Here is a 27,284-nt window from a genome sequence, read left to right as displayed (position 1 = left end):
AACATTACCATTTTAGCTCAAGTATCTTTTTGAGGACCCAACTTGAAGTCGTGATCATCTGAGGTGATATTTGACTTAATTGGTGCATATTTACAAACTAACCAGTCGGGTTTTTCAGCCCAAGGTAGTCGCAGTATACTCACCAAGACAAGCTGTAAAGACCAAGAACAGTGGCAAACATTTCAATAGATTCGGAATATTATAGAAGTCCAGAAATACACCCGTATATAATATCTACAGGGAAGTATTTCATCATAGTGCTGCCACCATTCAAAAAAAGATTCAGATTTTGACAGGATATTTGAAATATCAATCTGTCCATCCAATGCGTTGAGAGGCAGCGTAGAGGCTGGACAAGTCACCAGTATACAGAGATGAACAACCATTCATACCATAAAGGAGATTTAGTGCTGCCAAACTACCTGACCTGCATGTATTTGGACCATGAGAAGACGGAGAACCGCACCAGTGAAAGGAGCCTTAATATAAAAAAGTCTTGTTCCAAATAAGAAGGATCTTGTTTAAAATGTAAGGAATTGTAAGGAAAAAGAGCCGAGCCAGCATCTTTCAGAGAGGAGCCTTAGATAGACATAAATCCAATACTACAGCTCAGCCACTCACCAGTTGTAAAGCCTGAGTTGCATCAATGGGTCAGAATGTAATTTTCTGTTTAAACAGTAATGACATTATGCTTCTCAAAAAAAGTACGTTTTGGACTCTTAAGGGAAATCAGCTGATCTATTATTCCTCAAATATATGTTACTGTTCATATGTTGTTATGGCTGACACATCTGGTGTACCTTCAATGACCAGAGGAGACACAAGCAGTCAACTTAAAGATTTTTATTTAGAAAAAAAAAAAAAAGCACTGGAATTTTCATGTCAAGCAAACAATGGAACCTTTTCATATTAGTATTGTTCCATATCACAAAGTGAGTAATGAAAAGAATAATTAAACCACACAAATGATACTTTTTTTGTAATAAATTAATCAGCATAACAAAAGATATAAAACATGCTTGTACTTCGGTGTTGCAATGGATATTTGGAAAGTCCAATGCTCCAAATTTAAGACACCTGAGAATATAAATATCAAAACAGCTTGTTGCAGCAATTATTTAGTTCCACAGCCTCTCCTATTCACCTTAACTAAAGCTTTGATAAGAGGATTTCTTTTAAAAATTACATTAATGTAAAAATCAATTTAAAAAAACATCAGTTTGTGTACAATGTGCATATCTGAATTAGTGTGGTGACGAGAGAAATCATCGTGGGGTTTTTTCTCAGCAAGCAGCGCAGCAAAAAGTAAAATCCAAAGTGGATAATGCTCGTCTGTCATCAAGCCACATTCAGTGATATGAACAAATAGATTTGGACTGAGCTCTTTCAATTGATATCTGCAGTGAAGTGACGGTCTACTTTTTACATGTTCAGTCTCTGTCCTGCAGCCGGCAGCGAGTCTTTCCCTTGGCAAACCAAGCAGCTGCTGAGCTTTACAGACAGAGGCTGGGGTGCAGGATTTATCCAGCTGATTCATTTACTACTGTCAACTAACAACAGAATGTCACTGAGGCAGGGAGAAGGAAATTCTGCTGCTACACAGGTAGTAGTAATGTTGCATATACAGACAACAGGAAAGACATGGGCACATTACAGACCATCTAGCTGATTAAAAACTCATTTCTGAAACCCAAGGCTCGATGGCTTTATATGAATTTCTGTAAAACAAGTTGGATGGATGCCGCACAGATCCCGCGAATCCCGAAAAAATCCGTGAGGTATGTTGTTCTTGTGATATTGTAGCTTTGAGATCTGGACAGAGTCTGAGTGTAAAGACACTTCCATCAATGAGGAGAGATGGAAGGATAGATTTCCAGTTTGAAAACGTAGAAAACAAGTAGGTATTAGGTGTGTGATTCTTTGTTAAACAGTCCATGTGTTCATGGTCACTGCCAGCAGCGACCAAAAACCGTCAACAGATTAAACCTCAGAGGAAATGTGCACACAATGTCAAAGCCTTGTATTCACTTGGATGAGTACAGCTTGTATTAAAATGAACAGATTAACAGAGAAATGGTGATAAGAGAATGGTTCGAAGAATGAATGAGGAAGACACCTGAAGTTGTTCTTTTTAAATGTGGAGGAAACAAAGTCAAAAGATCTGGGAGATGATGATGAATTCTGTAGAAACAAAAACAAAAAACAAAAAAATCTAATCGAAAGAAATTGCTAAACATAAGATGGCATGGATGACTACGCAAACACCAAAATAAACAAAAATCCGAAACAACTACTCAGTTCTTTTATCACGCTTTCTAAAGCACTTGGACATGAAGGCAGTTTTACAAACCATTAGTTATTAGAGACATCAGCAAAGTTCCACAGTGCTTGCTTGTAGAAGCATAGTAACAGTGCAAGCCATTACACTATTCAACCGAATACACCTGTAAGGAAAAAGTGCCATATTGCATAATGAGTATCTGATGAGCCCGCAGGAGGGCATATATATACCTATACAATGATCTAACTGTAAACATGGTGCGAAGTAGTTATGACATAGTTTAAGGCTTTCAGAGTTTTCCTGAAGAATTGATGTTCTCTGAGATAAATGAATACGTCCACGAGTTGGACAAACAGTGTGGAAACATTAATATAAAAAAAAAAGATTCAACCTCTCTAGACTCGGACCTGGACAATGCATGTGCTCATATTGGTTTAAATGTCTACTTTACTTGAGGTTTACTCGATTCAGTCAAATTTACTCCACAAGGAATATTCAATTTAGGTGCCAGGTTTAGTATGACCCAGTATTATGTAACTAAATCTTTATTGTAGTGGCCATTTTAATTTATCTCACACAAATATAATAGCCACAGACTGTATATAAAGATGAACGAAACATTTCCACTTCCTCTCACCATCCAGAAATGAAGCCAAAATACCCCAGATTTGAACTCTGTAGTCTTTTCGCACCAGAATCTGCGCAGTGAGGCGGTCGGGGGATGGCGCCATGTTGTCGAAATATAGTAAACACGCGTGCTCGACCAATCATGAGTCAGTCTCAGCTATCCATCGAGATGTTTCACCTCATTTCGATTGCATAAAATAACTAATTAAAACCAAATTAAATGGAAACATTTGCATGTGAAAACAGATCAATGTAATAAGAACTATCCAAAATGTCAGAAACAAACTTTGATAATGTTTTTGTTTTTTTTGGTCCATGTGAGACAAGGACCACTAAAATGGAGGTGGCGTGCTTAATGACCAATACTGCAGCCAGCCACCAGGTGGGGATTGAGGCGCTTTGGCTTCACTTTAGGGGCGCAATCATGTCGTCCATCTTTCTGTCCAGTCTATGGTAATAACATTATTAACGGCTTCAATCCATTTAGAAGTATTGTACAAGTCTTGTTAACGCTGGTTCAATGGCTCACTGCACAGAGCAGAGCCATTGTTTGAGTTAGCTACACCTGAGCGACAAGTTAAAATGCCCTTCACAATAAAGCTCTAGTGGTATCATCTTTCCCCGACTTTGTTTAAATTACTCTAATACCGGATTTGATTCCCACACACAGGGTTAGAATGGGAAGTACTTGAAGTCATAAACTTTGTTTCAACTGCTGTTGAAACTTACACCGTGTGAATAAAATCCGGCACACCTGATCCTGAAATATGCTCCCCGCGCCCCTATTGAGCACAGGGGTGAACGCCTTTTCACTTGGAAGGTCAAATATCAAGCTCACCTAATGTCATGTTTTTGTCCCTAAATATTTTCATACCATTGCATACACACATTCTCCAGTTCAGTCACTAACAAAAAATACCTACTAAATAAAATACACACCAACACTCACAGGCAATCTCATCCTATCAAGCGTATACTGTTACCCCTAATATAAGGACTACAATTCATCACATGTATTAATTCTGCTGCTAGTAGCATTACCATGTCTCTACATTAAAAGCTTAAAGCTTATATACATTTGCATCAGTATTAGAGATAATACTACTGTGTATTATGTGTCAGCGTTTCATGAATAACTCATCTAAACTTGAGGATGGCGTGCATACAGCTTTTCTAGAGTGAACTCTGACCCACTTTCTGGAAGAAAAGGTAATATTTGATCAATTAAACTCAATATACACGGGAAAAACAATATAGACAAATATCACCTCAATGATGGTTATGCGATAAAAAAAAATTAAGGAATGTGTCACCACTAAAACTCAAAGCTACAAAAAAAAGCTCAAAAGCTCCTAGTCACTGCCTCGCTAGCTAACATCACAATATTGTGCTACTCATGGTAAATAAATGGTACTAAAAGCACAATAACCAGGAAATAAACCACAAGAAACAGAAGTTTTGGCTTTTGATGAATGTGTAGATTTGTACAGAAAACGTGAAAAATCCCTGCAATTTGTGAAAGTGTTTCAGTTTGAGAAATGAGGTTCGATTAAGGGTCGGTGCTTAATGATTCCAAATCTTATCGAATCCTGATTGAGAAAGAAAACCCAAGTATGTTGAAAATAAGGTTTGAACTGCCATAAACCTGTCATGAATGAAGTTATTTAGTTCTTGGCTAAAAGAAAAATGTATTCTGTTGCACCATGTGAATGGTTTTTATGGCTGTAATTTTCACTTTGAGGCTTTAAAGTCGGGCATTACGAGTCAAGGAGCCAGACAGCTGTGTGGCACAACTGGTTCTACAGAATTTTTGCATCAATGTGATGAAGTACCTTGACTTTACTGGTGTATAATTCAGAGGATAAACCAAAAACGGACTCTCTTATCTAGTTCTTTTCGTATAAAAGGTTTTCACCGTTTAATTTCACTATGTCACAATACAGCATAAGAAACACCCTGCATCTTTACACCTTTCTGTAATAAATGTGTCATCATATTCGATTAACTTCCCTCCCCTGCATGTATTTATTACTGTGTAGTTTCATGTCAATTCATTTCATTCTTTTGTGAAGCTACACTTGGAAAACTCGCTCCAGTCTGCCATATTGTAAACATTATACACGTGGTTTGATCCATGTGTAAGCAGCCATGTAAATGAAGTGCAGAAAGTCCAAACTTTGCTCTCAGGAAACGATAAGCGGAATCAAAAAACACATTTCTTAAACAAATCCTTGGTTCTCATGAATTTGGAACATTCGTGAAACCAACCCTGGTTAAGTTGAGCAGGTGGATAGTGGTCACATGACTCATCTGGGTGGATGGAGAGATGAGGCTACGTGCTCCTCACTTCCAGCTCTGTGTGTTCACTGGTGTACAATGTGTGTATGTGTGCATTTTGGAGTACAACACCGTATTTCTAAATCCATATCGGTGGATCTGATTGTAGCTGGTTAAGTTGAAACCACCGCAAGCTTCCGTGCTGCTGCTGATCCTAGTGCACAGGAAACCCAGACACGCACCATCCTAATGGTGCAGGGCCGGACTGGAAGCTGAGGATGTGCCCTTGTTGCGTCCCAACATGGAGGGCTGGAAGTCGGGATGGCGACGGGCGTGCTTGATCAGATGGTCGCTGCGCATGAAGCGCTTGTCGCACAGTGGGCACAGGAAGCGCTTTTCTCCTGTGTGGGTGCGGGTGTGGCGGGCGAGCTCATCGGAACGGGCAAACTTTTTCTCACACTCGGGCCAGGTGCAGGGGAAGGGCCTCTCGCCTGCAGCACAGAGAAGGAAAAGAGCCGGGACAACCATTTACTAACATGTCGGTGACCAATAACAAGCCACCAAGTCACCACGGCTACAAGCATGCAACAGATGTGTTTGACTGAAAGCAGGTGAGTATCAGTTGGGAGAATGCTTAGCAACCCAGTGTAGCACCTAACCAGTGCAGAGGTTCATCATTACACAAAATTATAGTATAGTATAAATGTTACATAAAAAGTATGTCTGCTGTCTTCAAAGCCGTAACAAACGCAACACAACAAACCAAAGTCTGAAACTGGGAAATGTTTGACATTTGAGCTGGAAAAATGAAGTTTCCATTTGCCAATTTATCAATTAATCAGCAAAGATACAAGTTCTAAGAAATCCATATTCATGTAATAGGTGGGTTGCCCTTTTTATTATTTGATCCTTCATATAATTTAAATATTAGCAGGGCATAGTATTTAAAAGTTACTAAAATAAAGCAAGATATGTTCTGATATTTTAACGAGTGTAACGCAACATGCAAACAGTTTATAGTCTGTTTTAAGTTGTTCCTCATTGATAATATCAATCTACTTTATAGGACAGAATGAGGATTGTTTTTGGTCACTGTATGAATATTTTAATGAATAAAGTTGAACTGACTACATTTAAGATAGTGACGAAATTACTGCCTGCATTTGCTTTATGGGGAAAAAAAGTAATCTCTTCATAGTTAAATACGTGTCAAAACATATCTAGGATTTAGATCCTGCAGATTAGTCTTCCTAAACCACTCCTAGCCTTAATCTCTGCCAGGCAACATGAGTCAAGCCACGATGAGCGAGTGGGATGCTGCTCGGTGCCATTTTCAAGATCACAAAGCCGGGGCCACGTTGTTTGTTGCAGGGACACTTTGTGGGCGTTCCCTCCACCGTTTCTTTCCTGCCCTTAATCCGTCTGCGCCTGCTCAGTGATCCTGAACACACCGATTCCCCTCGTTTTACAGCAGGGGAGAACGAAAAACCACCAGCACGTTTTACTCTGGGCTGCCATATCAGGCTGGTTTGGTTCCAGCTGAAACCAGGTTTTTAACAATGGGGGGCTACGAGACTGTTTTCAGTGACACTGCCACGGCAAACACCAAAAACTGGTGAAAAGTAGATGATCATCTTTTGTACACGATCTTTTTTTCAGAGATTTGACAACACACAAAGTCAGTTTCAGCTACCATTAGCAGAGATCGTGAAGTTATCGTCCGGGGGGTGGGGAGCTACACAGCCACACATCGAGCACTTGCTGCCGCCATCAACAGGACAGGCGGTGTCCGACGATGAACTCCGTGCCACCGACGTTAGGGTTTCGTCTTACGTTCATTTCATATGCAAATGCGGCCGGGAGGAAGACCGTCGTCACCGGTTTTAACGTCCAGCCCAGTTCTTTTGTTAGTTTACTTCTTTGTCACGGTCTCCGAAGGGGAGTTTCTCTATCGTCCCCTCTTTGTTTGGCCACGTTACTGAACCAAGTAGACGGTTAATGGGGGGGACAAACTGCCGCCGCCACGCTGCTGCTAGCTAATCCCGGGAAGTACAAAAGAGCGCCCCCCCCCATGATCTGATTTAATGGTCATTAACGATGTGTGTGAGAAAGTTTATATATCAAGGGTCAGACGTGTGTGTGTGCTCGCGTGCACGACATGTGAGCTGAGCATGTTGTTGTGGCCGTACCTGTGTGTGTCCGGATGTGCGCCTTCAGGTGGGACGATTTCCCGTAAACTCTGTCGCATCCGTCAAAAGTGCACTGGTGTCGCTTCACCGGGGACCGCGGGGGGCCCACGCCTCCCCCTCCCCGAATCTGCTGCCCGGGCACCGGGGTGGCGGAGGGGGTCATGGTAGGGGTGGTGGGGTCGGACAACGTGGTGTAACCGCTCTCCCCACCACATGACGAGTTGCTGCTCTCCGAGTAGGCCGACATGGGGCGGAACTTGCCGTGCAGGTCGGTGAGGATGCCGGCCACCGCCATCATGTTCGCCCCCTCCAGCCGCAGCGTCTCCCGCACCTCCCTGTCCTCAATCGTCCCGTCGGGCTCCCCGGGGAGAAGGCCCGCCGTGGTGGGCAGGCTGGCGGGGGCGACCGGGGTGGGTCTGTGCAGGACGGGACCGCTCGATATCGACACCAGGCACTCGGCGGCGAAATAATCAGACGAGGCGCTCAGCGACATGGTTCCCTGCCTGGTTGTGTTGGCCTTAAGCGGTAAAACAGAACAAAAAAGCTGAGAGATCCACCAGGAGGGGCTAACGGTTGACTGATCCCGACCTCGTTTTTATCAAACTCGACGATCCAACCGTGTCCAGCGGAGCCCTGTTACCGCCATGCAGCGCCTCGGTAGTTAGGAAATGACTCAGTAAGTCAAAAAAAAGGCGCGTGTGTAAACGATAACGGGCTAGAACCGGGTCAGTTCCTCCGGGCCAACGTGTGTGCGCCTCGCCGCCTGACGGTTCATTGTGTCTGATGCTCCGAGAAGCCGCTGCCGGTCAAACCTACGCCCCCTGGTCCCGACTGACGATGCGTTCACAAACAGTCAGTAGTAAATGAGCAGGAGGTGCTCATGTGTTTACATCTCTGAAACCACCACACCAGTGCGCCTGTTCTGCCAGTGCAATTACCACAATGTCATTTTATTAGTCATGAGTTTAACTTTAAGTCCAAAAGTCACAAATAAAGCCGACATGGGAGAGAACGAATAAATAAAATAGATGTTGATCTACTTTTTATACGTTGATAATTATACACAAATATAGTCGCCCGACCTTCTAGTACACTGATCATATTATTGTGCAAATGAAAAAGCAAGCTACACAACAAATACAATGCGGTGACCTTAAAGTTGGGGTGAAGGCACCGAGGGGTCTTAAATCCGACATTTCTCCGCTCGTGAACGCACCTTGAGCCGCCAGCGCGCAGTGGCTGACGTCGGCAGCTCGGGCGTGGACCGCGGCGGAGGGTGCGTGGTGGAAAGTAGGTGGCGAGCAACTCGGGTAATGATGGGGGAAGGAGAGGAGCCCCGGATTAAACGAGAGGCGTGTGGGATCATTTCGACGGAGCTGAAGTCAGAGGCGGCACAACATGGCTGTGTTCTGGAGGGAGTCTGTCAGGTCACCTTTCCGACCGACGGTGTCCAACGATAACCCCTCAAATGTCCACTTTTTCACCAGAGACCCAGACGCTAGATGTCTCTCTTCTCTCAGATGACTCCTTCCTTCAACATGTGCTATCTGTCAGGAGGAATCTCTCAGTGTGGACTGATTGGGCAATGACTTGAAAACGTGGCAGAATGATGGATTTGATCTTCAAATATTAACTCTTTAGTTTTTCAACTTTGACCAGCACAGTGTGCTACTAAAACTGAATTTTGAAAAAGCTTCCCAGTTTAATTCTAGCTTCCATTGGACCAGTCGTGAATAAAATGGTCACAAGCTGTCAATTGTTCGTTTTTTATTATGAATTTGAATTTGAGATTCTATTATAAGAAGTAAGATAACTAATTTTTTTTATTGTTTTGTCTATTTATTATTGTCTAAAATTGGCTATGTATTGAATTTATTTTTGTTCTAAATGAATTCCTGTGTTTTGATCAACTGATTCACAAAACTAAAGTTTCCCAAGAGCTGTGTTACTTGTGCTGCTTCAGATATTTTTGTTCACTTGGGGTTTTTCTTTAGCTTTTTACATTACATTACATTTCATTTCATTTACGCTTTTGTCCAAAGCGACTTACAAAAGTGCATTCAACAATGAGGGTACAACCTAGAACAACAAGAATCAAGAAAGTACAATTTCTTCATGAAGGCGAAACACTAAGTGATACAAGTTAACTTTCTCAGAAAATATATTGCTACTGTTTGACATAGAGTTTAACAGACAGAACAAAGCCAGAGGTGAAATTGTGAAGGGAGATAAAGAGTTAACATTCATGCTATAATTGAGGAGAGGAAATTACTGAAGAATAAGATAAGCTGTCTGCATTGAATCCACATTTCCTAAGCTTAATGAAATGTTCCAAATTTGTCGAAAGTAAATCCTGGTTCATTTTAAGATATGTTCATGACATATAATAAACCTGTCAAGATTCAAGATTCAAGATTCAAGATTTGTTATTGTCAAATGCACAACAATAACATTAAGCAGTTGCTGGCAGTGAAATGCTTGAGTCTCAGGCTCTCTTCTAACAATGCTCAAGTAATTACAACCTATACAATAAAATAGAATAAAATAGAAATAGTATAAAATAGAATATCGAAATTTTAAATAGAAATTAAAGAATATATATATATATATATATATCTTAATATATATATAACCAGCTGAGGAGAAAATAAAACAAAAGTGCAAATATGCAAATATGTAATGGAGAGGAGTTTAAAAGTCTTATGGCCTGGGGGATGAAACTGTCTCTGAGCCTGGTGGTGTGGGCCCGGATGCTGCGGTACCCTCGGCCAGACAAGGTCTGGAGTTTGCAACTTCAGTTTTCAAGAATGACTCTGTGATTTCGATGTAAACACACAGTGGCTATTCTGTCTGGCTTGTAAATTCTGGTAAAACAACGACCAGTAGAAAACAAGAAAATGTAAGTCATCCATGTAGCTGGAATTAATAGAACGGTTTTGGATAGTGTACAGTTCCTACAGAAAGCCTACTGTAAAAATGGCTTGATTGTTGATTACAGTTAAAAAGTAGGTAGATATTGATGGTTTAAACATTGATAGGCTAACAATCAGCTCTATAAAACCCAGCAGGCTTCCTACCTACGAATATAAAATCATCATGGCCAGTGAATCAATACTAAAACACACCTGGAAAGGGGGAGAGGGGGCTCGTGCATTCGTCCGTCACTGCAAGCTCTTACACATGACGTCACTTAGAAGTTCCCAATGACACAAGATGTGTACATGTACATCTATGGACACATATTTGGGATCCCTCTTATATCTGTCTTTTTTTAACTGTAGTGTATATGACCAGTATATGGTCACATTATGAATTATAACTATAAATGAATCCATGAGAAAATGAGTGAGGGGGAAATAATGATTCAGGTTGGTTGACATTGTAAATCAGTGGTTTCATTGAAGAATAATGAGGTGAATGCAGTGGATGGCGTTGAAATGTGACACAGGGGGGTTTACATTGGAGCTGATTGAAAGCTGACATGGAAGGATACCTTGTGCGTCTGAAGGAGACGCCAAGGGGCGTGACTAAGCAGCAGAATTTGATGCTCCTGGTTTGAGAACAGGTTGACACAACGGCATACAACGGCAAAATATGACAACTAACAGACATGCACCGAACTCCAAACATCTCCTGACATTCTCTGGAGGGGAGAGACTCTAGACTTTCTGCTGAGATTCTCAGACCAGGCTACTGGTAAAAACTGAATGTTACAATGAGCCCATGTGAGAATACAGCAGGAGATCCTACAGAGGATTCACAGAGAGTGAATGAGTGTGTTGATGATGTCTCTAACATGCATCATATATCTCTATATATAAAATATGTTAAATTATATGTATTATATATTCAGCTCTATGAGCTATGTGACAATCTATATATACAACAGGCCTCTAACGCTACTGTAGCACAAGGCTACTCCCCTTGTTTCACTCATACCTGTCCCACTTAAAAAACATTGAAAAGTAGGAATTAACTCCTTGGCGAGGGAATACAGCAGCAATTTAAATGTTACACATGAAATACATAATTTACCTTGTAAACTATACAGCTAAATAAGAGACGTGAACTTTGCACAATATCTTTAGTGATTCAAATAACCCAAAACACATTGTGGACAATAAGTTACATGCATGTGTGATTAGACAGATGTCCCTCATAGTGGCAAACATTGTTTTGGTTTAAACATTAGATGGTGAACAGAGTGGAGCAACTTGTTCTGAGGCTCTGTGTCCTAATAAAGTCAAAGGGTCCAATGCTTAGGACTCCCGCATTTTTTTTTTTTACTTCAATGTCAAATATCATAGGAAATGTGGCTTTGAAGTTTCACTGTCTTTTATGACTTCAATGCCACATATCAAAGTAAATGTGGCTTTGAAGTTTCTGGAATATAACCACAAATTATGAGATCACATAATCAGTTGTCCTACCAAAATTAACAGAGTATATCTAAATATCCAAACACAATTAAACATTGTGTTAGGATATTTTTCAACCTACATCTCTGTTGATCTGGATTATTGGACGACATGGATGGCCCCCCCGTCTCACCCATCGCCACCTTGGCGAGTAAGCGGATTGTGACTAAGGCTACCAGGAGGAAGACCACCAAGAGGAAGACCACCGAGAGGAAGACCACCGAGAGGAAGACCACCAAGAGGAAGACCACCGAGAGGAAGACCACCGAGAGGAAGACCACAGAGAGGAAGACCACCGAGAGGAAGGCCACCGAGAGGAAGGCCACCGAGAGGAAGACCACCAAGAGGAGGACCAACAAGAGGAAGACCACACCTGAAAATGAGCGCCCACAGAAGAGGCAGAGGGTTGGAGAGGGCCCTGAATCCAGCACCGATTCTGCTCAATCAACCCTGGAATTAGTGATCGTGACCAACAGCTCCAGTGACGAGAGCACGGTGTCATCAGGCCACAGCAGCACAGGTGACTTACTTTAAAAAAAAATGTGCTGCTGTTTGCATGGATGCAATATGATCATGTTAAAATGGGGATTGGTGTTGACTCCAGTTCAGAGGTATTTCAGTTCTCTTTTCGTGATGTTGTTCACAGTGTTTTAAAAACTGCCTCGTCCAACTTAAAGGAATAATTCTACATTTGAGAAATATAATTATTTACTTTCTTCCCAAGGATTAGATACAAATATTGACACCAACCACTAAACTTTGCGAATACAACATGATGTTGGGTTTTATTGGCATTTGCGTATCAGACTAATTCTTGACTTCAGCGTATTTTCCATCATTAAGTTTGAGGCCTCCAAAGGGGTTCATTGTATTTCATCCTACTTCCAGCCAAATCATTTTATTTCAAGTATTTCTTTAAACTTAGGATTATTTTAGTGCAGTAATGTGCCTCATTAATTATTGTGCCGTGATACAGACACTTGTTTCAGGACTAATCTTGTTACACAGTCACTTTTATAGGAAAAAGTGGATATCATTCATGCTCCACTGTCAGTTAATTTTCACTTGCATTGATAAAACACGATTTCAAGATTTTAAGTGATCAACAGACTTGATCTCCTGGATTTCATTTGCAGACTCATGATAATATGTCTTTACTCGTTCACTGTGCAGGATAATAGCCCCCCAGTCATTGTGAATAGTAAACAGTACTTTCACTAACCTTAACCAAACAGTGGTTGCAATGTTCACATAATGTAAGAGCTTAGTTTTAAAATGTTGTTGTTTAAAATTGCAAAACAATGTTGATTGTGATACAGGATTTTCCAGAGTCATCCAATGTCATCCTCCTTATGTGGTCATAGGATTCAAACCTCACTACCTGCAGTCAACAGATTGATGCTCACTGTTTTCTTTCCTCTTTTGTAGTGAGGTTTAGCCTCCCGCACTCATCAAGCCCCATTAGGGCGAGTAATCGGCCTGTGACTAAAGCTACCAGGAGGAAGGCCCCCAAGAGGAAGGCCACCGAGAGGAAGACCACCAAGAGGAAGACCAACAAGAGGAAGGCCACACCTGAAAATGAAAGCCCAGTAAAGAGGCAGAGGGTTGGAGAGGGCCCTGATACCAGCACCGATTCTGCTGAATCAACCCTGGTGATCGTGTTCAACAGCTCCAGTGACGAGAGCACGGTGTCATCAGGCGACACCAGCACAGGTGACTTACTTTTAAAGAAAATGTGCTGCTGTTTGCATGGATGCAATATGATCATGTTAAAATTGGGATTGGTGTTGACTCCAGTTCAGAGGTATTTAATTTTTATTTTTGTGATTAAACAAACCAGATATGAGATGTAAACAAATATTAAGTTGGAGGTAGTGATGCTCCTTTTTTTTACAACTATATTAAACCATGTGTCTGTGTTCATTGGTGCAGATGACTTCAAGGCCAAGTACTTGGAGCTTGCCAAACTTGGTGAAGGAGGCTTTGGCTCAGTCTACGCTGGCATCAGAAGGTCTGATGATTTACCAGTAAGTACATAATATGAAGTGATAAAATAATTCAATATAATATTCTCACATCACCCATACATACTCTGACTTCATCCCTTGAACTAACCAAAGTGCTCATGACCTATCCTGTAGGTGGCGATAAAATACATCCCCGACTTCACTGGGCCCCTTCAACAAGTGGTGAGTGATCTGATGTCTCAGCACCAACTGTTGAAATCATTCTGTGACTTTTATGTTTTTGTTGTTACCTTGTTGTTGATGAGAGACACACACATATTTGTCTAGATGTTAAATGGGAAGGAACACTGGGTTCCCATTGAGGTGCAGCTCATGCTGCAAGCCGCAGGCGATCCAGCGACTGTGGCAGCAGTGTCGTTACTGGACTGGTACGATCGGGACCAAATGCTTATACTGGTCATGGAGAGGCCAGTCCCCTCTATGGAGCTGTCGCGCTTCATAAAGGACAACAATGGTCCGATGGCCGAGGACGTTGCAAAGGTACTGTTGTTTTATTCTTTGTGTAAGATGTTCCCTAGACTTCTACTGAAAAGGTATCATCAGCTTCAGAGGAGAGTATTTGGCTGCTATCACACCTATATTTAATTTGAGTCCAATTGCGACTAACATTTAAATTTCTAAATTAAATTATTTGAGATTCACTCTTTAGAAACCTTTACTTTATTGAGGGCTCTTTAGTTGTAATAATGTTTATATTATTAGCTGAAATGTGGAGAAAACTATTTCAGAACAAATTTTCTTTTGAACTTAATATGATTAAACATCTATTAAAAAGACCTTGTGTCAGGTCGTTTTCTACAATCGCCCGTCCATAAATAAGAAAGGCCTTTGAACTTCAACTTAGTCCTCAAAGTGTTTAGGAGAAGATGGATATTTGAACCCCTACAAGTTCATGTGAAGTGTGCTCTGGTTGAAAGATCCAGAGCAGCTCCAACATAGACTGTGTTTTTCAGTCCCACCCAGAGTCCCTTCTTCATCTCTCTAACTCATTAGTGACCCTTTATCTCTTTCTCAGATCATCATGAAGCAGCTGGTGGATGCTGCCATCGATTTGAAAGCCAAGGGCATCTTGCACAGAGATATTAAAGGAGAGAACATCCTCATAGAGTCAAGCTCCGATGGCCTGCGAGTGCGCGTCATCGATTTTGGATGTGGCTGGAGTTGGGTGGAAAACACAATTTACAGCGAATTCTCTGGTACGTACGGCCTGTCTTGTTTTCCAGCTTTTCATTCATCTGACTATCAAGTCTCTGCCTGTTCCTCATCCTTTGCTTTTTTCTGTCTCCTTCTATCTGACTTATTGTAGGAACCCCTGCATTCGCTCCTCCAGAGTTTAAATTCAACAAGCAATACATGGCTGGCCCCATGACAGTCTGGCAGTTGGCATCATTGCTATTTGAAATGCTTGATGGATTTAGGCGGTTCTTCACAACAGAGTTCCTCAGAAAGGAACTCCAAATCAGCTCTGTATGGTCCAAAGGTGAGACAACGCCTGTTACAATGTGCAGTTATTATGTTCCTTTCCATGTTACAGTCGATCATCGTAGATTCAAGCCTCATCGTTTGCATATCCTCTGTCCTCTCTCTTCACAGACTGCCAAGACTTCTTGGGAAAGTGTTTGACTTTAGAGCCTGAGGACCGTGCAACACTGGAGGAAATGAAGCTGCACCCCTGGCTACACAACCATGGTACCTAGCCCCATTCCCCACCCCTGGAGACCCCTTTCACCCCAGCCATAAACATTTTTGCCTGCGTCCGTCTGGCCGACGGTACCGCAGCATCCGGGCCCGCACCACCCGGCTCAGAGACAGTTTCATTCCACATGCCATAAGACTTTTAAACTCATCTGAACTGCCTTAACTTCACCAAACCAGCACTGTGGCATATTTGCACATTTGTACTATTTGCACATTATTGCACTATTGTTGTTTTATTTTTTTTCCTCTTCATCTATATATAGATATAATTAGATATAAATATATTTTATTTTCTATTTAAAAATGTTGATATTCTATTTTATTCTATTTTATACTATTTCTATTTTATCTTTTTTTGGGTTGTAATTACTTGAGCATTGCTAGAAGAGAGCCTGTGACTCAAGCATTTCATTGCCAGCGACTTCTTAATGTTATTGTTTAAATTGTGCATTTGAAAATAAAAAATCTTGAATCTTGAATCTTGAATCTGGTCGTCGTTTTATCAAACTCCATGAACCAGACGGAATAGCCTCAGGCCAAGGACCCCCAAACTGGGTTGAGAGATGGAGCAGGGACCCCCTACTATATATATTGTATAAAATTGTGCTTTATATTAAACTGGGCCAAGTGCCATATATAAACATAGCTACCCTGTTATTGTGCATTCCATACTAAGCTATTCAAATATTACTCGGGTTCATATATTCATGTTTTCTATTTAAACATGTGCACGGTACAGGATGGCCATGCCACTGCCATTTATAAACATAATTCTTGCATACAAGGCTGAGCTATTAAAGTAATTCACAGATTCATGTTTTTATTGTAAACATACATGTAGAAGAGACAGTGAATCCTCAAGCCATCTAAGGATGCCAGACATACTCCCACATTAGTGAGATGTCGGACCCTGATGGGTAGCACACAATTTATCTAACCTTGGACAGATGGAGGTTGTCAGGCAGAGGGTCATATTAGCCTCACAAAAAAATTGGCTTGAAAATAAATCAAAGATTATAAAAAATGTAAAAAATGGTCTAATCAACCAAACATTTCGCGACCCCCCCTGCAGTATCTCCGTGGATGCCCTAGGGGTCGCCAGACCTCTGGTCTACATCGAAATGACAGGGTCATGCGCGAAAACCAAAGTTGCAAACTCCAGACTGTGTCAGGTTTATTCTATCTTATGACTTACTTGACTGTTCCTGCTCTCTCTCTCTGTCGTCCGCCCCACACTTCATCACTCCCTTCTTTCCATTCACCTTTTCTGTCTAACTCTCCTCTCTCTTGGTCGAGGCAGATGGTATCCTAAATCTAGTTCTGTTAAAGGTTTCTTCCCTTTTGAAAGTAGAGTTTGCAACTTGCTTCGTAAGCACTTTTTATGTCACTTTTTGAAATCCTTTCATTTCTCTTTATCAATAAGTATAGTTGTCTGAAAAAGAAAAAAGATGGTGTCTGCGGCCACCTCACAGGACCGTAATTAACAGGACCGTAATACTCCTATGGTCGTACCTCCTGTCTGATAAATGTCTCAGCCGGATATCACACTGTCTGCCTCTCACTTTTCAAACTGTTAAACTTTCCTGAAATAAACTTTTCTTACCATATGTGGCTGTCGTCGTGGGTCAATGGGGGTTTAAGAAAACCTTGTGTGAAGTTGATTGGCCCGGTGGATGTTTGTAGCTCCAGCTTGGAAGGTATTTCCTGATTGGTTGCCGTGAGCAGGATGGGTCACGGTGGAAGCCCACGTACAAGTGTGGTCATTCAGTGGCTGTGAACAGTGCTCCGTTTTCATCTCACACACACGCTGAGGCTCGGAAGCAGCGAGACCTGCAGTGACTTTGGATTGCTATGGCCGTGTTCTTATTATTGCTTCATTGGCTGCATTTTACATTGATTTTTGTCAAACTGCAAGGTGAGTTGTAATGCTTAAAATGTGTATTTAATTGTTTATTTCTCTCCACTTTATGTGAAATAGTTAGTTGTTTAAAATTATTTATTTTCTTTGCGCTTATTGTTTTTTAAAATATTTTGTCTGTCTTATTATCATATTATCAACCATATGTGAAGCACTTTGAACTGCACCAACCATCTTTCAGAGTGCTATGTAAAAAGTTTGATTGATTTATCGACTGACTTGTGGCGTGATGACATGACTGAGTGATAGAAGTATGTTTGAAAAGGTGTCTTTAAAATCGTTTTACATTTTTGTGAGTGAGAGATTTTCATACCTTAGTTTCTCTGCAGGAGGTGAATGCTTCCAAGAGGAACCAAATCTCTGTGATTCAAGTTGTACTGGTGAGTTTTGTTTTTGTAGTGCACATCTAATCTGATGCATGCACTTTGACAAATACGTCCACAATAATCTTTTTTTCCCCCATGTAGATTAGTAGATGATTTTGTGTGCTTGAGGAATTTCTTCTATGATTAATTTTGTTATGATTATTTGTTATTATTATTTCACATCCACAGGAATTCCTTCCCCTGATTTGTCCTTTCAGAGAGGGGTGAGGTACACTTACAGGTATAGCACGACCATTACCACCACCCTTCATGGCTCTAATGCTGGCAGAAATGGACTGGCTTTGGACTGTGTGATTGATATCGATGTGGTCTCCAAGTGTCACCTAATGATGCAGGTCAGCTTTATTAAAATTGTCAATAAACACTGCAAAGGGTCGAAGATCCTGTGGTTTCATGCTCAGGTTTCTCCAACAGATCAGGAATCCACAGATAAAGCGTCTTTCCCCTCAGAAGGAGCACTCTGTGCAGCGCCTAAAAAGCCTGAGGTAATACGCACACTATTTCGTGCAATTTGGTGTTTTTATAACAAGAGCAAATAAATGAATAAATGCATGATTAATCTTTTATCTGCTCCACACATTTTTGCAGAAGTGCAGGTGGTCTCTGCACTGCAAACAGTGAAAGTCCAGATCATCTTGGAATGCTACAACTGTTTTCCTTGTGAATGTGATACTCCGTTCCGAAGCTCCACTTGTCTGTGTTCTCGGGTCTCGGGGGGGGGCTCATCTGGTGTTTTTGTTTCCCAGGGAGTCACTGGAGAGGACGCGCCTCAAGTTCTCCCTCCAGGGGGGAAAGGTCACAGCCCTCTGTGTCCAGGAAGGGGAGCAGGTGTGGGCCCTCAACATTAAAAGAGCTCTACTGAGCATGCTCCAGACCTCCCGCATGGGCAACAAACAGGAATTAGAAAAGGAGGTGAGGGGCTGATGTGGGTCTACATGCTCAATTTACCCGGCAGTATAGAGATTTAACATTAATTTGAACAGAAAAACACTAAAATATAAGAGTAAAAGTGCTTCCTCAGATCGGACACTAATAATAACTGTTATTAACTGTCTTAGGCCATAATATAGTGGATTATCTAGGATCATTTTTCGGCCTCTTTCTCAGACGGATGTGTACGGGACTTGCAGCAGCGTGTATGAGAGGCGAGGACCCCTCCTGCTGAAGACCAGGGATTTAAAACAGTGCCAAGAGTCCAGGCTGGCAAACTTCTGGCCTCATTCGGTAGCTCTGAGTGAAGATACGGTGAGTTTACATTTTGATCTCTGCAGTGTTTCTGGACACTTAAATAAATAAATGCATAGATGACTCAAAACAGAAACAGGAACATTATATTCCTTTCTCCAATGGCCCAAATGGCATCAGCTGTGTCTAGGCCTTTCATGAAGAGAACATTTTGCTTAGCAACTATCTGAGTAGTAGTAGGGTCACGGAGAGCGGCTTTTGGTCACTTCCTGGATTCCTTGACAAGAGGCGGGGGACTACAGCTGTGGATCAATAAGGGAGACCCAAATCGATTTGCGTTGACTCCCCTCCAATCTTTTATAACCAATCATATTAAATCTACAGTTATAATTATATTAAACCCCTTTTGTTCGGGGCCATTATTAACTACCTATTGCTAACTGATTTAGCCTAGGCTGTGATAATTGTCCAAAGCTATGTTGTTCAACTTTCATTGCATCTCAATAAATACTTAAATTGGACCAGTCCGGCTCATCTCTTATTTAGGATAAACCAACACGCCTGACAATTTTGGCATTCTTGAATTGATGACCCGTGACCTCATTAATTCAAGAATTATCGCTGTCTCCCTAATAGATTTTGCCTGTAGATGTTCTTTTCTCCTGTTGCTAACTGAGTTCAAGAGAATTGTGAATTTGATAAAGGGTGAGGATGCTGGTTGACAACTGTACCCTGAATAAGTTGTTATGTTTTTTACACAAATGGGATTTCACTTTTTCACCAGTCAGTGCAGTCAGAACTACACTGTGTTCAGCGCCATGGATCTACAGTGATGGAGGAGGTTAACTGTACAGAAGCTATTTCCATGGCAACATGGTCCAGGGCCGAAGGGTTGGTGAAGACCCAAACAGTGTCCGTCCTCCTTCTGCTCCGAGCCCAGCCAGGGACTCTGACAGGAGCAGGTCAGGAACACTCTGAATTAATGACACCTGTGTTTAACCTTAACTCTTTGAGCGCCATGGACCCTGATGCCTGCTTGTCTCCTGCAGATTCTCTGAGTCATGGTGAACTTACCGACCTGCAGTTCGAGGAGGAGGGAGCTGCAGGGTCGGGAACAGCCAGGGTGTCAACACCAGAGCAAGCCAGTCAGACTGTCAGGATTTTATGTAGCCTCACCTCAAAGCCACAACTGGTAGGCCTCAATGACACTGGCTCAAGTGAGCCTTTAACTGTATTTATTTGTAAGGAATACTTCACTTGATTAATACTCTCTATACCACTGTTCCTACAGTGATGAATACAAATCACTTTTAGGTAGCTGGCCCCACTGTCAGCTTGTTTATGTTTGTAAGGCCTGGTTTCACTTCCCCTGAGGCTTTGCTGCATATGAGCCAATTATTCCCCCCCCTCATACACAGAAGGTTAGTCAAACCCAATCCGGTGCCCTTCATCACAGTCTATCTACCCTGGATATGTTTAAAAGAGTACCTCAGAGCCACAGGCTGACACAGTGTGATTAAATGACTGTGTGGGGGAGGACTGAATGATTCGGATACAACCGTACATTCACAGTTCTGTACGAGGTAATCGGTTCTTGAAAGAGTGTAGTGCAAATTACATCTGTTTTATACTTACAAAACAGTGTGATGTGTGTGTGTGTTTGTGTGTGTGTGTGTGTGTGTGCATTTTTTCTGCTCCTAGGTGTCACAACAGTTCCTTCAACTAGCTTTTCAGCTCAGAGATCTCACTCTCCCTCAACTCAGGACGCTCTGGCAAGAGGCATCTTTCAAGTGTCGCAATGACTGGTCAGTATTCCCCTGGTGTATTATGATGGAGCATATTTTGACTAGTCCTTCAACGATAACATATAGCAATTATGAGAAGTTTAAATTTGTTCATATTTACACACCACTCAATAGTTGTTTGCGTAGCAACCAGATTAATGTTAAAAGGACTGCTGCTTATCGATTATTATGAGACAACTACACAGTGCCTCAGACTGAATATGCCGGAGCATTACAGTGTCCTGAGTTCAGTCCTGAGTATAATCTTTCACTGAATATACAAATGATCACAGACCACAGTTTAAACAAAGGTACTACACCTTTGTTTAATATTCAATCCAGATTCCAATAAGTGGTGACAGTCCCTCATATTGTGCGGTGTGGTTCTGTGGTTGGATTAACTGGCACTGAACTAAATGGAATGGAGGTTGTGATTGAAAGCTTTATTGTCATTTCACAAATCTGTACGACAAAATGTGTAATGCAGCACCTAAAACAAACACACATTCCTGCACACATCTGTCCTAATTCATAATTATTAAATACATTTTGAAATGGGTTGGATCCACACAGCAGAGACTGATACTGATGTTGATTTACTGCTTGGACAGGCAGCCGTTGTTAGATGCGTTACCAGCGTGTGGGACTGAAAACTGCATCGTGCTACTGACTGACCTGATGAGGAACACGGAGCTGGAGGAGGAGCAGGCTCATTCTTTCCTCACCACCATAGCCCTCATCCCGCATCCATCCCCACAGATCATCGACTCCATCAACGTAGGAACCTCTGGGTGACATTAATACTGACCTCAGTCTCTCATCGAGGCCATATTCTGTATGCACTCATCTCATGTTGATGTCAGTGGAGCTCTCCCATAGAAATCCGTATGATCAACCCTGCAGTGTGTGCTGAGAGTGCTGCTTTGCTCCTGTTGGTGTAGGCCTTACTGGAGGTCCCAGAGGTGCGGTCCAAAGCCTTGTTGTCTGGATCCTCTTTGGTCTACCAGCTGTGCCAGAGGTCCCCCACCTCCTGCAGTGATCTTCCCCAAGTGCAGACACTAATGCAGACGCTTAAGGAAACACTCAGGGACGGCTGCGAAGGAGATGAACCCAGCCGAGTGAAAGATGTAAAGAGCTAACACAGCATCAGGCTGAATCCATTAATGATTTATAATAAAACAGTCAGAAGCATTACTCAGTTTGTGTTCATTATGCCACCTGTCAGGTTTTTTACGCTCTGAAGTCAGTGGGAAACACTGGTCTGTCTGCTCCAGGCTTCACTCCTCTGCTAAATCACTGTGCGCTCGGCCACGCAACGGCGCTCGAGCTGAGACTTGCCGCCATTCAGGCCTTCAGACGCTTTCCCTGCTCAGCTGATGTAAGTTAACGATGACACTGCTATTTTAGACAGAAGTGAAATAATAATGTCCAGCAATAAAACCGGGAACGTCACATGAATTACCAGAAAAGAATCAAATCTAAATGTTTGAAGGACATGGTCATTGATTCATGATGGGTTGAGGTGGAGGTGAAAAGGTGAGCGGGGTACTGACATCAGTGACTGACAGCAGCTTCCTTCCCTCAGAGGTCTGTGCTGTTGCAGCTGTACCGCTCCTCCCATGAGGATCCCGAGGTCAGAATCGCTGCATACCAGCAGCTCATGCGCTGCCCCGACCAGAACGTGTGCGAGGCGGTGAGGACAACGCTGAGGAACGAGACGTCCAGCCAAGGTCAGATTGAAACTGGTGTTTGTAGAGAGGGTGTCCACAACCCCCCCTAAGCAGCAATTAAAGGAAACTGTTCTGGGCACCTGAGATAATTTAAACACTTCATGAAATCTTCTCAGCCCGCTCTATAATGTAAATGTCATGTTCTGAGTAACAGGCTGACAAAGTCTATTGTTTTGTTCATCACCTGCTTGTCTCTCAGAGCCATGTTTGATTAGGTCATCTCAGACAAAAACACGTGATATTACAGACCCTTGATTTGAATTGGCTGATGCAGTTTGTAGAGTTACTGATAGTGCCTATTAATAAATATTGCTTTCTAGTTCTGTCTCTTTTAAGTGTTATGAAACTGTAGTATAGCATATTGAAAGTCTAATGAGTGTAATGATTGACCGTTTCCATGATTTTGATTGTCAAGTGTTTTTTTACTTGCTTTTCTGTTTTTCTAGTGGGCTCATTTGTGTGGAGTCACCTGACGACCGTCCTGCGGAGCGAGGACCCCATGAAGCAGACCCTGATCGACTCGCTTCCTGACGACATCATCAGCAGAGAGTTTGAGTCAGAATTATTAAAATACTCTTCATATTCAGATTACACTGCTGCCTCAGGTACTGAAAGACTCAAATGAAGCAAAATAGCAATATTTCAATGAGTATAAAAACTGGATATTAACATGCATATACATAAATGCACTTTTTTTTGCTTGCAGGCATGGGAATCACAAATTTGGAAACATCTTTGATTTTCTCCCCCAAATCGTTTCTGCCGAAATCCGCCTCCACCAACCTCACTGTGTATTTTCACGGTCGAGCCCACAACCTTATGGAAGTGAGTTTTAAGTCCTTTCAGTTTTTACATTATATTATCAATGAGAGAAGAGCCTTCCTATTAATATGACAAAATGATGTTGATTCTGTTTCCCAAATTTAGGTGGACCTTCATGTTGAAAATGTGGAACCACTTTTGAAGAACATTTTCGGTCACAACACGCACAACTCTGAAAATGGAGGGTCCACTGCTCACAATCAAAAACGTGAGACAACAAGAAGAAAAACAGACGATGGCCAAGGAGAAGGAAAAGAAAAGTGTTTATCCAGCACCAGCAGTTATCTGAACCAGGCCAGGGCCATGGTGAGGTCACTGCGATAGTCATAAGACACTCTTCGGGGATTGGGCTGTTACCTCATGGCTCATTTCTTAATTTATTTATTTTTCAATTTATAGAAAATCCCAAAATAGTAAAAATGGATGGCTTCAAAATGCTTTTTTTTTTGTCTGGATAAACCCAAAGACATTAACTTTACCATAATATAAGAAATAGCAACAAATTCTCTCATTTGAGAAGCTGGAACCAAAACATAGCTGCAGATGAATTTCCTGTCGATGGACAAACTGATTAATTGATTAATTGGTCTAACTCTATATTGGATAACCTGCGTTATAAGCAACAAAACCACTTATACGGGTAACGAAGCAATCTTCAATAAAGCACCATCGCAGTTCATTTGCCATGTTCCACCAATTCATCATTATTCATCATCCAGTAAATTTTTTTTTTGTTACGTGCGCAATGTCGTGGAGCTTGATGGAATTGAAGGGAAGTGTTGGGACGAGGTCTTTGCTCTTCTTAGTGCTATGATATTTGTTTGTATCTATTATCCTGTCCACTTGTTTTGTGATGGTCAGATTGCTCCACTTGTCTGTTCCAGTTGTTTGGGAGAAGGACAACTGAGGAGAACAGGCCAAAGTGTTGGGTCGGTGTGAAGGTGTTTGGGAACGAGATCAGCGTGTTCACGTGTGACAATCTCTACGATCGAGTTAACCAGCTGTCACTGAGCATGGCGGGACTGGCTGTAAAACTGCTCAAGGTATTTGTCACAGAAACCAGAGGCTCCCAAACTTTTCAGCCCCCCGACCCCCAAAATACATCTTACATATACTGTTGCGACCCACATTATGCCCCGGTTTAGGCAAACAAAATAAATTTAAATCACCAATATACGCGTCTAAATTGCCCTTCTACAACTGATGCACTTACGCAACATTGTTTCATTTTAAATGTATCTACTAGTTTTGCTTTTATTATGCCTGAAAAACACTATTTCTAATCGCTTTTAGATTTTATTTGAGTTTTAGAAATCCCATTGTGACCCTCTCTCAATTGGCTCCGACTCCTAGTTTGGGAACCACTGCTCTCTCTTATGCTGTCATACTTTCTCTTATTAATCTCGTAATTTCTTTCTGATCCACTCTCCCTCTCTGTATCCTCCAGGGTCAGGAGGTTCAGTTGAACCACAGAGCTGTGCTGATGACAGAGGAGCTGCTGTTACCTTCACTGTCTGGTTTGCCCATCAAACTGGGCATCAACATGACCTCCCTTGTTTCACTGCGTCTGAAGGGCAACGTCAACTACAGGGACACGTCTCACTTCTCCCTGACCGGATACATCAAACCTAAGTATTTCCCACATCCCCTAATGTAACGGTGGCTTAGACATTTTGTTGGTAAAAACGGTGTGGGACTGGTCTATGTCTCCTCAGTGCCTATGTGGGACTGTCAGCCAGAATGGGTGTAGACGGCGCCCTCGGTCAGGCTGCAGTGGACTGGGTCTCCGAGCTGACAAGCTCCACCAGTCTGGATGGCAGTGTTCAGCTGCAGGAAGGCAGGGATGTCAGGGTCATGCTGAACACTCCCGAGGACATCATGGACATCTTCTCTTTCAGGTTAGTGTGGGCATTTAAATATAAACTACTACTGAATGTTTAGACTATAATATTCATCCATCCATTATCTGAACGGGTATGTGTGTTTAATTGTTGTGTGCACCAGCTCCAGAGTGTTTCAGCTCAGTGGAGACCACAGAGAGGAGCTGAAGGGGTCAAAGAGTCGGATCCAGAAGACCACCTGCACTCCAAAGACTTGTAAGTCTTTTAGTAACCTTAGACCTGCAGATTATTTCATTATTTACGGATCACATTTGACCACAATGTCATTGTTAACTACATTACAGAGACAGTTGCAGGCTTTTACCAAAAACTGATTTCTTCCTATGCAGGGTCCAAGATGGTCGGCTGGCAGTTGTGCTCCAATGCTTCTTATCCAGCAGGGATTGCACTCCCTGCTGCTGGACCCGTCCACCTTTCCCTCAGGCTGATGAAGCTGGACAGAGGACTCCATTACTACCTTCTGGAGGCCGCCTATACTCTGCTCGCTCAGGTGCAAAGGAAATTGAATATTTTCCAATTTCATTCATTCTTTGAGATGATTCTCTCTTTACTCTCTTTATGCTGCTTTAAGACATACAATGGATTTGAGACTTGCTCCAGAAATGATCCAGACATGTGAGATGTCTGCATATCTTGATGTCAGTTGCTCCAGACATTCTCCTGGGATGTAAAAAACAGGATGGCGATCTCCTTATCTTCTCTCACAGTGGCTAACACCTAAACCTGTCACACCTTGTGTTACAGAGGGGCACCTGGTTCCCCAGAGAGGCCTCCATCCACCTTCTCCTGGCCACTCCTCAGTCCTCCATCCCCAGAGACATGTCTGTGGACTTGGCCTTCAACCCTCACAGACTGCTGCTGAGGATCACTCATCCTCTGAAAACCATCCACATACAGGGTTTGTCCCACGCAAACATCTTCACACACATAATAATAACCTCTTTAAGAGTTTCTTAATGAGAATGTGGTTGTTTCCTCAGGGCAACTTGAACAAGAGAGGAGTGTGAAATCAGGAAAGCTGGAGCTTATAATTGATGGTGTTCATTATTATATTATGGTATGTACCAGCTGGAGTTTTTCTGCTATGTGTTTATGTGAGTTTTCTGTTTCTTGTTAGATTATAATGTTGCTCACCATGAGGCAGTGGTAATAAGGGGTTCGAGGAGGCTTGGCTCCGAGCTGCTCCCAGCCGACAAGTTATGAGGGTCAATCCAAACCAACTGAACCACAAAAATATACGTTTATGACCCACCTGAACCTGACCAGACTCAGTTAGATGCTAGTTACGTCATAGTGCAGTAATTCAGACAGATGACACAAGATCCTCTAGTGCTTGTGTGTGTGTGTGTGTGTGTGTGTGTGTGTGTGTGTGGAGAGTGTGAGAGTGAGCTGTAGCTTCTCCAAACATGACACCTTCTAAACAGCTGTTTTGTCCACAGGGTTTGGTCGACACTCAGTCCCTCCTGTCAGAGCAGAGGACACGCTACCACCTTGAGGCCAAGATGGCCGGCGATGGACATCCCATGATCCTCTCTGCTAACGTTACTCGTGGCCTGGGTAGGAAGACCAGCTTCTCTGCTACGTTGAAGAATGTGCTGAGAGAAACGGCATCACTGTCAGGTATCTTATTATAATGTTTTTAATTTTAAGCACACCCCCTGCTGACATGGTTTGTGGCAGTAGATGTAGTTCAAGTGACGTCTGTGTTCAGTGGCCCTGGAGCGCAGGCGTGACAGCAGCAGCAGGCAGTACTCGCTGGAGGCGGAGCTCCTGTTACCTGGTGTGGTCGGCAGCAGGATGCTGGGACTGATGGAGCAGAAGGGCTCACTGTGGAGCTCTGCCCTACGGCTCAAGTATGGTCTGGGAGGTGAGTGAAGGCACACACTGCAGATGAAGTCTCTAATGGTAGGAGTAAAGAAGCAGTCCACCAAAACACAGACTGGCTTCATAGAGCTGCTCTGTTCATATAGATTGTTACAGTATAAGACATATTTGCAATGGTTCACTCTGTAATGATGCAATTAGAGAAAGGAATCAACAA

The 27,284-nt window shown here is 42.3% G+C and overlaps 1 protein-coding gene across 1 annotated transcript; it reads right to left on the bottom strand.

Annotated features, from left to right (window-relative positions):
- Positions 1–1,997: 1,997 nt before the first annotated feature.
- Positions 1,998–8,175, bottom strand: zgc:153115 (uncharacterized protein LOC768186 homolog). Its single transcript, XM_062403691.1, has 2 exons — positions 7,375–8,175; positions 1,998–5,676 (listed from the first exon to the last, which is right to left on the bottom strand). The coding sequence occupies exons 1-2, from the start codon at positions 7,865–7,867 to the stop codon at positions 5,432–5,434; spliced, it is 738 nt and encodes a 245-aa protein (XP_062259675.1). The 5' UTR covers positions 7,868–8,175; the 3' UTR covers positions 1,998–5,431.
- Positions 8,176–27,284: the final 19,109 nt, after the last annotated feature.

This window comes from Platichthys flesus, chromosome 14, assembly GCF_949316205.1.
Source record: "Platichthys flesus chromosome 14, fPlaFle2.1, whole genome shotgun sequence".
NCBI lineage: Eukaryota > Metazoa > Chordata > Actinopteri > Pleuronectiformes > Pleuronectidae > Platichthys > Platichthys flesus.
The sequence above is the reverse complement of the archived record's forward strand: the minus strand, read 5'-3'. Positions and strand labels throughout refer to the sequence as shown.